The sequence below is a fragment of the Excalfactoria chinensis genome, chromosome Z (genome assembly GCF_039878825.1).
Source record: "Excalfactoria chinensis isolate bCotChi1 chromosome Z, bCotChi1.hap2, whole genome shotgun sequence".
In the NCBI taxonomy this organism is placed as follows: Eukaryota; Metazoa; Chordata; class Aves; order Galliformes; family Phasianidae; genus Excalfactoria; species Excalfactoria chinensis.
In genome coordinates this window covers 3842244-3857986 of record NC_092857.1, presented here as the reverse complement: position 1 = coordinate 3857986, position 15743 = coordinate 3842244, and the positions used below count along the sequence as shown (strand labels likewise).

The window sequence follows — 15743 nt, the reverse complement described above, 5'->3', positions numbered from 1 at the left end:
ACAGGTCTTTCTTTAATGCTTAGGTTTAGTATTCCCGCATAACTAAGCAGAGTGATAAGTTTATTTATGTATCATCTGGCAAGCAGAATTTTTATGTAAATAACTGTCCAGGAACTAAACTAACAAGCACACAGAATCCATAAAAAATGATGGGGTAGGTAGTAAATGACTGGCAGCTGCTGAAGCATTAGGAACTACAAACGTGATCAAAAAGAGATAGAGAAAACTGTTGGAGAGAGAAAAATGGATAAAAGATTAATAATAATAATTGTAAAGTTATTTTAATGTAATCTGTACGTAATGTAATTTGTTAATTTGACTTTAAATTACATTTTGCAACCACAGGCAGTTTGGCAGCATTGTAAAGCATGGGCTGCACTTTTAGTGATGCATCACTGCGGGTTAAAACCTTCTCTAAATTGCTGGATGTTTTGGAGGAGAATTTAAAAAGTCCTCCTGCTCACAGCATCTGAATGAAAAACAGTGTTAAGGTGAGAAAAAAAAGAGGCTTTCTTCCCATGCTTTGGCCTCTTCCCTCCTCACAGTTAGTAGCTGAGAGGGGACTAGTTGATAACAAATCCTCCCACACCTGCTAGTTAACGGTTCTTGATGTGAAAATGCAGAACAGTTCTATAAGAGCCTGAGTGCGAAAGAAAGGGGGAAATCCAGCGCTGCTGGGGGCTCCTGCTGGAAAACTGCACCGGATTCCCTCGGTGATATTGCTGCAGGAGTGGGACAGGTAGCCATCTCGCAGCCAGATGCTGCCTTCAGGCAGCCATCTTGCCTTTCCTCCTATGGGAGCGGCCATCTTGCGTGCCGTACAAATGGGGGCAGCCATGCTGCTGAGAGGAACACGGGCGCAGCCATCTTGGGGCCGCCTCCAGGTCAGCGTCGGGTTGGCGGCCATTTTGGTATAGGGTAGGGTGGATGTATACCTCCTCTTTCCTCCCTTAAGCAAAATGGCGGCGCGGGCGCATGCGCGAAAGCGGGGGGCCCAAGCGGCGGGCTCGTGATCTACCCCGCGGGCTGTTGCGGTGCGGGGTGCAGGTGTCGTTGGGGGGCACCGGGTTTGTGGTCGCCATGGGCGAGACCGAGAAGCTGTATTATGTGTACAGCTGCGACTTGGATATGAACGTGCAGCTGAAGATGTGAGTGAGAGGGGCGGGGGTTTCAGCACTCCCCTGCTCCGCTCCGGACGGCCGGGGGTGTGCGGGGCGGCCGCGGTTGTGTGCGGGAAGGAGCCGGGTCCCCGCCGTCTCGGAGGCGGCTGGGCCGCCCGCTCGCGTGCTGTCTGAGGTGGGGGTCGATGTGACGCCGCGCCTGGAGCTCCGCGGGGTCCTGGAGTCGGGCGGAGGGTACCGCGGCGTAGCAGGGCCGGGGCCTGCTGCAGGCTGCTCTGAGTGCTGATATATCCGTGGCCTTAGGTCTTGTAGTGCTGTAAGGCGCTTGTTAATTCACTTCAGGCTTAATGTCTCTGTAACCGTTCAGCCGCTGGTGGCACAGCTCTTTTCTTAGCGTTAAGGGATGGAGAGAAGCTGAAGGCACTTCTTCCCACTTGCTTGCATGCAGGTTGCTCATAGGATCTTCCTAGGCAGGCCCAGCTGCTGCAGCACATAATTGTGTTTTGGGGAAGGTCAGGCACTCTGTTCAGCCTCACATTTGCACATGCTGGTGTATTTGCTGGTTCATGTTTTTATTTTTATTTTTTTTTCCTGTTTTTTCCCCTCACATCACAGCAGTGGGAAGTATAAATTCATGTGGGACAGATGTGACTTGTCCTAAAATTTATAGCTCATGTAGCTACCCTGAGGTATGTTGCACTTCTTAAGTAACTCAGGGAAGCCTAATAATGGGCTTATTGAACTTTTATATGAATAGAGAATAGCAAGTATATTCAAGTATGTGTCTGAACTCTTTGCTAACTGATACCAAAAATACAAACAAAAGTACAGATTTTTATTTATTTATTTATTTATTTAAAGTACAGTTTGTATCCTCCTAGAAGGTACTGTGCTTGTTTCTAGCAAGAAACTCCTTCATTGACGTCTTTTTTTTTTCTATTTCTGAAAGATTCTTGTTTGCTGAAATGTGTATCACTCCTGTCTGCAGAAATGCTGCGATTCCTTTTTTGTTTTTATGTGTCAGACATTTAACACTGCAGTATCACAGAATCATTAGGGTTGGAAAAGACCTCTGACATACGTGCAGGTTTGTCTTTCATCGCTGTCTCTCTAAGGCCTGTTAAATCTGGCACTAGCATTCACACATTATTACAGGGCTTTATTCAAATTTGGTCTTAATATTTTGATTTTTGGCATCCAAAGCCAACCATACCCTTCAGATTTCACACAGTTTTAAAATAAGACTCATCTTTTTAATTTTCCTTTTTCAGGCAAATTTATGCTAATGTTTTGATGTTTATAGTTGGTGTTTCTTTTAATTAAGATTGCAGTGTGTATCATCTCACTGTTGCCTTGTTTTAGCATACCTTATATGATGCATTCTAAGAATCTACAATTTGTACTCGAAGTTATCTCTATCTCAAATGAGTAATTCTTCCATTTTCTGCTTCTCTTTTGCCCCTAGATCAGTATTTCAGTGAGTTATTCTTTTCAAATGCAGAATTTCTTTCAGATGTTTAGATTTCACTGCTTGCTAGTTATTCAAAACAGAGGTATCTGCGTTCCATGTTGTCCAAATATAAGTAATGGAAATAAAATTTTCAGTGTGGATTAAAGAAACAACAACAACTTTTTTCTTTTTTTTTCTTAATGCAGAGGAAGTCTGGAAGGGAAAAGAGAACAGAAGAGTTACAAAGCTCTCTTGGAAGACCCAATGCTGAAGTTCTCAGGACTGTATCAAGAGACTTGCTCTGACTTGTATGTAACTTGTCAGGTGTTTGCAGAAGGGAAGCCTCTTGCCCTTCCGGTTAGAACTTCCTACAAAGCGTTTAGCACTAGGTGGAAGTAAGTCACTGCCTTTTATTCCGTTTATCTGTTAGCTGTTGAGGCTTTTAGTTAAAGAAGTAATTTCGTGTGTCTTTTGTTTGCATAAAAAACCAAAAATTCCTATAGCATCTTTTCTGTTGTTTTATTCAAGTAGCTTATATTTCTCTGAGTCTCTGTGTAGTTAAGTTTTGCTCTGACAAGCACAATACCAGTCTTCCTGTGTATAGATTAGGTAATAATACAGTTATTTGTATTTTTGGGCATGGCTCTGTATTTAAGTAAGTTTCACAGCCTAAAACAGCACTTTTTTTTTTTCCCCTCTGTGTACTGGACAATGATTTTTTCTCTTTTGCTTGCCTTTTAATTGTACATGTATGTAATGACTCAAAGCAGCACTTAAATGTTGGAATAATTAAAGCCTGTAGGTAGTCAATGTGCCCTTCAAAGTGCATAATTTAAGGAGAACTTAGATTCTGTAAACTACTATAGGGTAGCTTGAATTTTGAGGTTTCATGACTAATGTGAAGTATTTCCTTGCAGCTGGAATGAGTGGCTGAAGCTGCCTGTGAAGTATCCAGACTTACCTCGCAATGCTCAGGTGGCTCTAACCATCTGGGATGTGTATGGGCCTGGTAAAGCAGTTCCTGTGGGAGGAACAACAGTCTCACTCTTTGGGAAATATGGGTATACTTCTTTTTCTTCTGTGATGCTAACATGAAGCTCACTTGTGAATGGTAAAGTGCAATAGGACGTACATAGAGGAAATCAAAAAATAGGGTTTTTTTGTTTGTTTGTTTTGTAATGTAAGCTTACATTTAGACATAGCAAATGCTGAAATAACTTTCTTCTATAGTTTCATAATGCATGAATTCCAGTGCCAATTTATTTAAGTTAACTTGCTGTTGGACCCTTAAGACACCATTATCCATAAGGAGAAAAGGGTAATTCAAGGAACAAGGAATCTTCAGGATTAATAATCTGTCTGATCCAGTAGAGAGTGGAATCAGTAAATTACAGTAGATAACAGGGAGCTGGGAAGAATTACAAGTTAACTGGAAGGTGGCAATGCATGAAAGAATCTTAACCAAGTACAAAGGAGACTGAAAAAAAGAACACAGGATACAGTTTAAGTATGAGGTAGTGATACTCTATAACTGTACAATCTGTGTGATTGTAGTCAAATCAAGAACAGAGTATCTGCCCACTAAAGCTGAGGAAGTGATTTAGGTTTTAGAGTGTATCTTAAATTTTGCATTGGTTGAAGTACTCAAAAAGCTATGAATATACAAACAGTCTCCAAGTATATACACCAGGGTCAATATTGTATCCTGCTTCTCATTTGAGATGTGTCCCAGAACTACTTTTCTGATATTTTGGGATGTGTCCAGTTCTGTACAACTAATTTCAGATAAGTTTTTCACAATTGAGAGTCTAGGGGAGTAGGTATTGAGCATCTAGTAAATAGGTGTAGTGGAGGAGAAGTAAGTAAAAGTGGGGCTGAAGAACAGACCACAAGAATATTTTTCTAGTATGTAGGCAGTGTTTGAAAATGGTGAAAATCCCTTTGTCAGTGAATATGGAATAATAAGGCTAAGCTGAACCAGGCTAAGTTTAGGTTAGCTTTAGGAAGTTTGTCTTAGTGATACTGAATGTGGAAGCTGTCTGTAGGGGGAGGTTAATTTTCTGTCATTAAAGATCTTGTTTTGACAGAGAGATTAATGTTGTCTTAGATTAAAAAATTGTATTGGAAAAATTTGCCTTTATTTCCAGTGTTTTGGGGAGCAGTTCAGACAGAAATAAGTATTTCATATTTTTCTATAGGTTTGTGAACTGGTAACCTAGTTGCAGGATAGTACTATGCTTTCTACAAAACAATCTGTGATTTTAAGGTTAGTTGACCCTTCTGTAGTCAGTGTCTTATTCTTAGATGTGTGACTTCTGAGTGTTCCTTCTGGTTGTATTTGCCTGAAGTTCTTAGTTGATCCCCTCTTATTTGCAGAAATAATGCATTTGATTTCCTGCAGCTTTTTTACAGATGGATGAATGAAAATATGCAAGGGACACGAGGGTCTGCAGAAGAGAGGTGTAGTGAGTTTCGTTGCAAAGTTCTGCTCACTGCACAGTGAGCAATTACCAATTCAATTTCAGGCATAGATGGAGAAAATGGTATGGTGAGACTTGTGGGTTTTTTTTTTTCAGCTGAGAAAGCTGCTTTTTATCAGTTGACCTTCACATGAAACTTATATCGTTTTGTAGTTAAATTTTTTGTCAGGCAGATCTAAAGTCAATACTGTAATTTGCAAGTCAAGAGGAATTTTTTCTGCTTCATTACAAATAATAAAAAAGTGTGAAGGTCAAGCTCTTTCCTCAGTTCATGTTTGTGCCACCCCATTGACTTTGGGAATTATCCATTTTTCTTCCATTTGCCAAGTAAGTTATCTCAGATTTGTTTCTTTTAAACCCCGTGTGCTAGTAAAAATGAAGGCCAGAGAGGGCATCAGGCTCTAGGCACTTCTACTGTTCAGTTATGTTGTGCATGGCAATGTGTGTTTGTAAGTTTGGCAAAAGAAACTTTTTCATTTTCTTGCAGCTGCTTTGATTCCTGATTACAGTTTGCTGAAACAATGCTGCCTTTTTCCCTACAGTATGTTTCGTCAAGGAATGCATGATTTGAAAGTCTGGCCCAATGTAGAAGCTGATGGCTCAGAACCCACCAGAACTCCTGGGAGAACCAGCAGCACAGTCTCTGAAGATCAAATGAGCCGCTTGGCAAAGGTAATGGAATGCCAACCTTTAAGATGGGCATGGAAAGCCTGCACTGGCATTGGAGTGAAATGCAGGGGGCCTTTAATGAAGGCAAACTTTCAGTGGTGTTTTTTCCCATGAAAATTAACTGCATTTAATTGCCTTGATAAGTCAGAGAATTTACTCAAGGAAACAAACTCATTTGCCAAATGTATATTCCTTGAGATAGGACATAAATACCTATAGTGGTATAAGAAACTTTTAATATATCTGGCATTCTGTTATAGCAGCTTAAAATCCTAATTCTTTATAAATAATGGATATAACAATGTAACTTGATGATGCTTGGAGCCAGAACTCTTACCTGGTTCATTTCATGCATTAGAGTTTTAGTAGACCTACAAAATTAACCAGATTTGCTTTAACTTTAGATCAAATGTAGCTGTCCGTGTAAATATTTTCTCTTCCTAGTTTGTTGGCAGACTATTTTTGCTGTGGAAACTAATTCTGGAATTCAGTAGATGTTAGTTGTTGAACTGCTGAAATAGGTGATCATGCTCTTTGATGACCTTATGCTAAGCTTTCAAGATATCTCAACTCCTCTTTATCAGCCTACTTTCATCTTAATTTTGGTTCCCTGGTTTTCGTTGTCAGCTTTTTTTAAAACTCTGTATGAAAGAGATCTGGTGCCATAAATATGTCTGTTCTTGCAGAGATTTATAATAGCAATAAACTAATTCGCATTTACGGTCTGTTTTAGTCTACATCACCTTGAATTTATAATGCAAAACTCATTATAAATACTTCTAAGAGTTGTAGGAAGTAGGTTGCTATAAACATTCAAGGATGGCTTTGAACTACAAGAACCTTTAGATGCAGAGGAACAGCTTTTAGAGGAAGATACAGAAGTGGCATGCTTGTGTAACTAAATAATGATTTTTGTTGAGAGTTCAAACTAATAGCTTGTGTTTCAAATCACATTCTAAACAAAAGAAACACTGTAGGTTTGTGTTTGAAAAGAGGAAGAGTATGAGAAGATCTTAAGGTTTTTGTACACTTCACAGGCACAAACTTAAGTTTCTCTCGTGTTAGTGTAATTGCATATTCTTTTTCTGCATAAATGTATCTGTGCAAAGCTTTCTGCAAGCCTTGTCTCTTGTGGTAGTGGAATAAAACCCCTCTAGAGGAAGGAGGCTCTGTAGACAGGCCCTACAGATCAGGACTTGTAGTTTATTACATGGATATGTGATGTAGTTAATGGGTCTCTGAGAAAGATATTGGTGTAAGTCTTAATTTTCATGTTAGTTTGTTGTGCAGAAGTGACCATACCATACCAACGCTTTACTCTTTTCTGCTCCCTAACTCAATATTCTCAATATCAATAACATAAATACTTCAGTCTCCAAAATACATGTGTCTGTTCTAGCTTGTTCTTTTGGCAGCTGGAAGTTGAGGGCCTAAAACCTTCAGAGAGGATGACAGAATTCTCCTTTCACATCCCAGATGAGAATTCTAATTAGTGGTTATCTCCACTTCTGTAAGCTGTTTTTTGAAGATACTAATTGCGAAAAGATTCAGAAACTGCTGTTTTCAGTGGAATTTTGTTTTGTCCCCTTTTAAAAGCATTTTATCCATGCATGCTTGCAAAGTGAACAGAGTTTCTTGGTACTGTCTGCAAGTGCTTTCATTTGCACGGCTGTTTGCCGTAGTGGATGAGATGCTTGTAATGTGTCATTCCTAAAAAGTTGTTGTTGTCTTAATATAATCTGCTTCAGTTTTTTCTTTCACTTGCTCATCAGTTTCTGAATGCCAGCTGTTGTTGCTGTGCAGGAAGGTATATTAAATGTACTTAAGAATAGTAGGACAAATTAAATGCAAGATGAGATAGCATGAGCTTTTTTTGCTCTTGATTACTTTTTAGGGGTGGTTTTTCATGTTTATCTATTGGAAAGACTTATGATTTGTAACTCTGTCATGGTACTTTTTAACATCTGATACCAGATGGTAAATTGGTCTTACAAATAGTAGTAAATAACTTCAGAGAAGAGCTTGGTTAAGGATGTTTATCTAGAAGGTAACTTCTTTTTCCTTCTTCTTGACGTCCTTCTGAGTTTTGCATATAACTGTGGGTGGCATTTGTTATTATAGGAAATTAATCTTCCATATGTGATGGATTGTTTTATTCCACATAAACAAAAGGTACTCCTAGTTCTTTTTGATTCATTAATTTCCTTTACTCCTTCGGCTATCTGAAAGAAATTATCTAATTATGACTGTGAGATAGCATTTAAAGGGGGACATCTTATTTAGTAGCAGAAGATTAATGCTTCTTTCTTTGAAGATACTCTCATTTTTAACTTTAAATATTAATCTAAGAGAGAGGTTCTTCAAGTATATTTTCACCTACAGATTTTCAGAGTCTTGCATTCTGGCATAGCTCCATAGTGTTTTGACTTTTTTTTTTTCTTGTTGAAAGAGAAACTTGTGGAGATTTGAGACTAATACTTTTCTAGTAGTGCAGTGAAACTAAAACTTGACAAAGGTATTTAAATAACTTATTTGGATCTTTTTAGCCAAGGTTTTGGCAAATGCTGTCATAAACCTATGTGAGTGCTGGGTTTGAATATGTGATTTTCTGAATTGCTGGTATAGGGTGATTAACGTGGGGCTACGTTGGCTAAGAAGAGTTCTTTTGTTAGTTAAGGGAGAAAAATGAATGTAATTTAGGAGTGGTTGCAATAAGGGATTTGTGATTGTAAGGAACTTCTCTTGTAATTGAGGATGAGTAGAATTTTTTTATGATTTAGATAGGACATTTAGAAAGTCATTAAATGATGATAATCAGCCTGCCTCAAATGATTTTGGTTGCATGCTTTTGATTCTTTTTCAGTAGCATATATTATGAAATTCTATGAAATATATTCTGAAATGTATATATAAGTCAAAGGCAAGTGTTGTATTAAACTTTGAGTACAGTTCTGGTACACATTGGCATTGTACTGCCAAGAATCAAGAATCAAACCCATTCTGGAGCCAGGAGAAATGGACTGTGTGAATAACCTGAGAGTTCTCTCTGTTTTTTCAGTGGTTCTATAAGCTTCATTGGCTTTTAAGGAAAGTATATTTTATAATTACTGCTTTCATGGACAAGGGGAGAGCAATGGATAGCTTGATTTTAACAAGTCTTTTGATACGTTCATCTGTAACAAATTATTGCAGTAGAAACTAAATAGATACAGAGGTGGAAAGAAAGTTGGCAGAAATGTCAGGAGAAGGGGTTTAACAGTAGCAGCACAAAGTCCAACAGGATGCCAGTATTGGTCCCAGTGCTTTTTAACATGTCCTTGATGATGTGGGTGTTGTGGCTAAGTGCATCTTCTGCAGATTTGGAGGTTCTACAAAACTCTGAAGCAGCTGGTAGAATGGGTAGTTGAGCCACTGTTCAGAGGGGCTTCAGCAGGCTGGAGAAATAGGCCTGTGGTTATCTAATTGAATTTGTATCAGTTGATGCATGCTGTAAAGGAATTTTGAAGAGGCTTCGAAAATGTTTTGCAAGGTCTTCTGCCTTTGCAGCAAAACAGGGTGGCAGCAATGTCCTGGACTGTATTAGGCAGTAGTGGTAGCAGGTGAAGGGATTGTGTCACTGATTAGATGTATCTGAAATGCAGAGTCCAGTGATGGCCTTCCAGTGAGAAAAGAGATGACTTTACTGGGGTGAGTACAGAGAAGGGCTGCAGAGATAACTTGGAGCTTCGAGCATCTATCATTTAAGGAAGGCTTAGGAACTACAGTTGTTTAGAGAAGACAAGGCACAAGCAATTGGTATGTACAAATCCCTTACAGGAGGAAGCAAAGGCCAAGCCAAGCTTCTGGGTACAGATTGAAACACAGGAAATTCCATTTTAAATATATGAGAAACTTTTTTTGCTGTGATGATGATAAAAAAACCGGAACAGATTGATGAAGGATGTGGTGGAATTTGTAATTGTTGGTGCTCATAGCCTGACTGAACAATGTCTTGTGCAGCCTGCAGTCAGTTACCCTGCTTTGAGACTGTACAATTTCCAGAGTCCTTCCAACTGTGTTCGTCTCTGAGTAGAAGATTTTGGCAGGTGAGAATGTTTTTGGAGAGACAAGGAAGTGGAGTATTTATGAATAGCTGGGTAGAGTGGCAGCTTCCTTGTACCGCAGGAAATAGCAACTAAACAGACATCTCCCTTCCCCCCTCTTACTAGACTTTCTGGGATACTGGTTTCAGGTGTCTAAAAAGAAAGGGAAAACAAACTCTGACTTCACTGACCTTTATGTATAAATCTCAGTTTGTGAACATGTTTTTATGAAACTAACAAAGGCATGATTCATTTTGTTCGGAATGAAATAGCTTTGTTTTGTTTGATTTGGTAAATTATACTATATGAGAACAAGTAACTCAAAAAACAATGTTTTTGTTACATAACTGCTTAAAAAACAGGTTCCTACTTTTTAATGTTTAATCTGTTTAAAGATCTTACGCTTGTAATGTGCTTTTGTCTTTCCCATGATTTTTGAGACATTAGAAGTGTTATGTCACGGCTTAAGTGTTTACAGAGATCTACTGTATGCACAAGCATTTCATGTATTGATGCCTCTGCAAAATTGATATTCTTTTTGTTGCTGCCAACAATTTAATAATTAGTGTTGTGTTCTTCTATGCAGCTCACAAAATCTCATAGACAAGGTCACATGGTGAAAGTGGACTGGCTGGACAGACTGACCTTTAGAGAAATAGAAATGATCAATGAGGTAGGTTGTTTTATGTCAGAGTTGCACTGATTTTTTTATTATTTTTTTGTTTGTTTGTTTTTTGTTTTTTTAGATTTTGCTGATGTGGACTCCTCACTTAGGAGACTAACTTGTTCTGTTTTTCTTAGCTGATTAGATGGTGCATGTCATAAAAGAAAATATGATTCTTTACACTTCTGTCTTAAACTTGATTTGGACAATTAATAAATAGAAAGCTATTTAGTTGTGAACTTTAACTTGTATTTATTAATAATTTGTGCTAGCTTGGAACAAATGTTGATGGATTTGGCTAACTTAATTCTAGGATTTAGATTGTGATGGGAAGCTTGTTTGGCCAGACAGGCTGTTCCTTGAATTTTGACCTACTCAGCTTTATTGTACTTGATATTTTTCAGGTGTTGAGGAAACACACTTTTAAGTGAATTTAAAATACAATAACAAACAAAATAGACCTCAAAATAACTCTAACATTTGAATATGATGTTAACACTTGCTGAGTAAAATCACTAACTGATTATTCTCATCCTGCACAGTAAAACTCCTTTGTTTTCTGTTTTGTGTTCTGAGACTGTTGTTCTTACAATAAGATCTTTAGGACTCAGGTTCTTTTGTTTGAGATATATATATATATATGTGTGTGTGTGTGTGTGTGTGTGTGTATGTATATATATCTCTACTTACTAGTCTTTCTGAGAATTCAGCTCATCCTACATTAGAAGTGGGTATTGTTTTGCTCTCTCTCTTTTATGATACAGAAAATTCAGCATCCTTTATTCCTAGACCTGTGCCTTAATGTATAGAACACCTTTGCCTGTGCTGGCAAGTCCAACTCAATATCGATACATTAAATGAGCCTGAGGTGCTTGCTGTTAATGGTTATAGTTTTTTGAAATTAAATATATGATGAAGATTATGTATAATTTCTTGGTTTCCCATCGACATTTTGAAATTTTAAACATTTAATAAAGGTTTGAAAAATATTGCACATTCGCAAATCGTCCTCTGAAAGGGAACGAGCAGCAAATCTAGCCTTAGTCCAAGTTTTATTTGTTCCTTTCATTCTTTCATCTAAAACGTGATTTTTTTCATGTCTTCTTGGTTTTGACTGACATGCATCATTATATGTAAGTATTAAAAAAAACAAAACAACAAAAAGAAACCAACTGGTTATTCTTTGTTGCTTTTTTACTGGTGTTTAGGTCCACAATTGGAAGCCACTGATGTAATAAAAGCCGCAATGTAAAGTGTTTACTTCTGAATGTTCATTGTGAAGTAGGGGTATGAAGAAGTAAGAATGTCAGGAAAAGTCTCATAGTGTGATGAAATGATTAACCCAATAATTGTTTCAGCAACTGATAATGTAATTAGTTATGGCATGAAGCTGTGCTGAGAATGCTGAAGATTGATACTCTTTAATATGATTCACATCTGTGATGGTTCTCTTCTCAGAGGGAGAAACGAAGTTCTAATTTTATGTACCTGATGATTGAATTCCGTTGCGTCAAGAGTGATGATAAAGAATATGGAATAGTTTACTACGAAAAGGTATGTGCCTTGCAGACTTTATGGTTGTCTTTAAAAAGCAGCGTGTGCATCTTAAATGGAATTTTTTTTTCCACTGAGGTGAAATATTCTGCTGCAGGATAGCAGCAGGCATCTGTCAGTGGCAGCTGTTTATGTACATACAAATCAAGTGGTATAGATGCAATGAGATTACTGAAGTCAATCATTCACGCAACAGTTGAAGATTACAGGATTTTCTAAGTGTGAGTGATTAAAAACTTTTTGATTTATTGTTCCTTCAGTCATCCAGTGTTACTTTCAGTGTAGCTGTAGGTAAAATTGTCTCTCATCAGGAAGAGATGTACCTGCGTTGATTGGTAATTTTATAAAAGATCAGTTATTAAAAACATGGCACAGGTGCTCTGCTTGTGAACATTTCCTTGAAAATGAACAAATAAGTTTACACTTTAATGCTGAAGATGTTTTGAAAGTGAACTTCTGTATTGAAATATCTTTCATCTTTTCTTTCTGTTTACAAAACAGAGCTCCAATGCAGTATCTGGTGTTGGTGATTATATTAACATCCTTGCAAAGAAAGATTATATGTAGGAATAGATACCAACATAGCATTCTCAAAACAGTATCCCTGTGTACTTTCAGTTTATGTGGAGAAATTATTCAATGTCATTAATTTCTTGCTTTTCAGGTTTTTTTTATTCTGAAGTATCCAGAAAAATAGTATCTTTAAAAGTTGATGTTTAAAAAGATCAAGACATAAGATCATAGTGAGACACTTAAGGAGTGACATTAGCCTTGTGCGTACAAATTTAGGGGAACAAAGGATTGACAGTGAGTTTAATAAGCAGCATTGGCCTATTGCTACAAGGGCTGGAGTATCTCCCCTATGAGCACAGGCTGAGAGAGCCAAGTCTCTTCAGCCTCCAGAGGAGAAGGTTCTGAAGGAATCTCTAGTGGCCTGAAGCTGGGGAGGGACTTTTTTGAAAGGCATATGACAGGATGAGAGGAAATAGCTTTAAACTGGAAGAGTAGACTCAGAGGAAGAAGTTCTTTACTGTGAGGGTGGTGATACACTGGAGCAGGTTGCCCAGGAAGGCAGTGGATGCCCACTCCCTGGATGGGGCTGTGAGCAGCCTGGTCTAAAGGGAGGTGTCCCTGCCTATGTCAGAGTCATGGAACTAGATGATCTTAAAGGTCCCTTCCAATCCAAACCCTTGTATATGATTCTATTGTGGCTTTGGCAGGCATTACCAGCACTTCCATGGTTTTGTTCATTGTGGGCAGATCCACTGAAACAGAGAAAACAGTATTTCTTAACGTTTTCAGTATGTTTACATTCATAAGAATTAAGAAAATTTCTGAATGATGCTTCTGTATGGAAAGGAGAAAGCAGAAAATAATAAACTGAAATCCCAGTGAGATCAGGGGTACTAATTTAAAAGCATGTTCTGTTCTGAGAATTAAAAAAAAATAAATAAATGTAATATAGAAAATGTTAATACAGAGGAAAATAGATGCGACAAAATTACTACTTGATCTGAAAAGCAGTATTGTAATATATTCTCTATAATTTCTACAGAATTTTCCTGGAGCTAGCAGTTTTAGAGGACCTTATTCTGACACAAGTACATTACATTACAAATCATAATGAAATGTAGGATGTGTCAGACTCCTCCTTGAAAAGAAATAGTTATTTACTTCGTTGGAAATCAATGAATTTATTTATTTATTTTCTGGAGAGCACAGTGTAACCATAATCAAAACACTGAAACACTACTAACAGTTGTACTTGCACTGGGCTAAAATCCTAAATCAGAATGTTCTGTACTTGTCATAGGTACAAAATAATAAGCATCGTTAACATACAGCTTTGTATTGTCTTGGCTTTTTTAGTTTTGTAGTTGAATGTGATGTTCCTAAAAGTGGTTTCTCTCTCTACATCCAGAAATGTACTGTTACAGTTTATTTATGTGCTTCTTTTTTTTTCAGTCATTGTTATGATTTTACAGATATCAAAAGGGAGGGAAGAAAGACTCAGACTTTAAAAGTGCATCTGTTTCTTTGCAGATTTTTTATGAATTATGCTAGAAATACCTGGAATATATGAAAGCTCGAACTGCAGTTACATGGAGGGATTTGTTGTTATGAAGTAGCTTTTCAACACATTCTTGACCTTTTTTTCTGGCAGCAGTAGGAAACAGTACATAAATTAGTGCCTGTCTTCTCAGTTTTTTCACACCTTCAATTACAGTGTATAGTATACATATCCAATATATTGAAACTAGGTTCTGTTGTCACCTGTCTGTGACCGATAGGCAAAGTGGAGATTACTTGTCAGAGTTTTGTTGATAAATTTGTTTTCAGCTGTTTACAAAGAACTGCGCTGTTAAAGAATCTCAATTCTGTCATCCCCTGCTTGACTCAACCTTCAATTACAGCGGAGTAAGGTAGTGGTGACTGTTCTCATGTTCTCTGTTAATTATAAGTGGCATTTGTGATAGGAAGGTTAGCAGTCTGTTAGTAACAAGAGCATCACTTCTGATTCTCCGTTTAGGCAAAGTTCAGTGTGATTTTTCCAAATGCAAATAACAACAAGGTTTTTCTTTAGTATGTATAACCTTGTGGTGGTTTGAACTGAAACCTTTGAATAAGTGGATTGCACTACAGCATGCAATTTAAAAAAAAAAGCATTATTCTTAGTGAAAACCATTTTCATTGCTTGAAAGAAAACAGTAGTATAGAATAAGAGTAATAGACCTTACTTATTGGTATTGTGAAATTGCGTGAGGATAATCAGGAGGGATATTTTGAAAGCACGCACCTGACCAAATTCAACTGCTAATTCAGATCTGACTGTCAGGTGCGGATGTGGTTTCATAAATTTGTATGATACGGGGGAATAGTGATCTACATGATATTCTCAAAGTATGACGCAAAATTAGAGCCACATGTTAATCTAGGTGAAAGGCGTGGAAAACAAGGTGACTTCCTTCACAGGAAGACTAATTGACAGAGTAGTCTGTTCTGGGCAGTATCTTGGTCCATGAATGCTTTTGCAAGATTTGATTCAGTAGAAAGATCTAACTTATGGTTTAGGTTTACACCAGAGTTTTCTTACAGCTAAAACTCTTCAGGATTATATAGCTGTATTTGAGAAGAGGTGGTTAAAGATGTCATTGTAGGTCTTCAAGGACTTAAGAGAGACATCAGCAGTACATTAGAGATAAAAAAGTGTCTTTGCATTTACAAGACATAAACGTTATGACGTTAGTCACTGGAAAGTATGGTGCCTTTCGAAAATTCTGTTTTGTACATATTCAAACTTCAGTCAGCTGTAATTCTCATCTTTGTTAAGCTAGTAGTCACTGTTGTAGGCTTTTGATTGTGGAGCCAAAGTCTAAAAGCTTTGTCAGAATTTACAACTACCTATTTTATCAGTAAGTTTTCAGAGAGAAAGATTAAGTGGTACAAGCATTATTACTCCCCACCCCTGGAGAATCACTGGATCTCAATGTTACAGATGCTTCAGCAGGAGTTTTGAACCTCTATTAGTTTCTCATGTATACACCACAACGTCAGGGTTTTCAGTTTTGTTTTATGTGAAGGGTCCACACTAAGTGAGGTGTTATCACTGGGATATTTGTATTTTCGTTACTTAACAAAAGACACATCAGATTGCAGGTTTTTTTTTTATGGCTTTGATAAGGAACATAACTGATGAGTTGATTGAACTTGATCTGTAATATT

The 15743-nt window shown here is 37.6% G+C and overlaps 1 protein-coding gene across 1 annotated transcript in view; it reads left to right on the top strand.

Moving 5' to 3' along the window:
• The first annotated feature begins 960 nt into the window (after nucleotides 1–960).
• PIK3C3 (phosphatidylinositol 3-kinase catalytic subunit type 3) overlaps nucleotides 961–15743 on the top strand; it is a 59288-nt gene continuing 44505 nt past the window's right edge. The window contains exons 1-6 of the mRNA XM_072360197.1: nucleotides 961–1148; nucleotides 2778–2966; nucleotides 3489–3632; nucleotides 5594–5723; nucleotides 10389–10475; nucleotides 11925–12020. Coding sequence (XP_072216298.1) covers nucleotides 976–1148; nucleotides 2778–2966; nucleotides 3489–3632; nucleotides 5594–5723; nucleotides 10389–10475; nucleotides 11925–12020 — 819 coding nt within the window. The 5' untranslated portion in view covers nucleotides 961–975. The remainder of the gene's footprint in view (nucleotides 1149–2777; nucleotides 2967–3488; nucleotides 3633–5593; nucleotides 5724–10388; nucleotides 10476–11924; nucleotides 12021–15743) is intronic.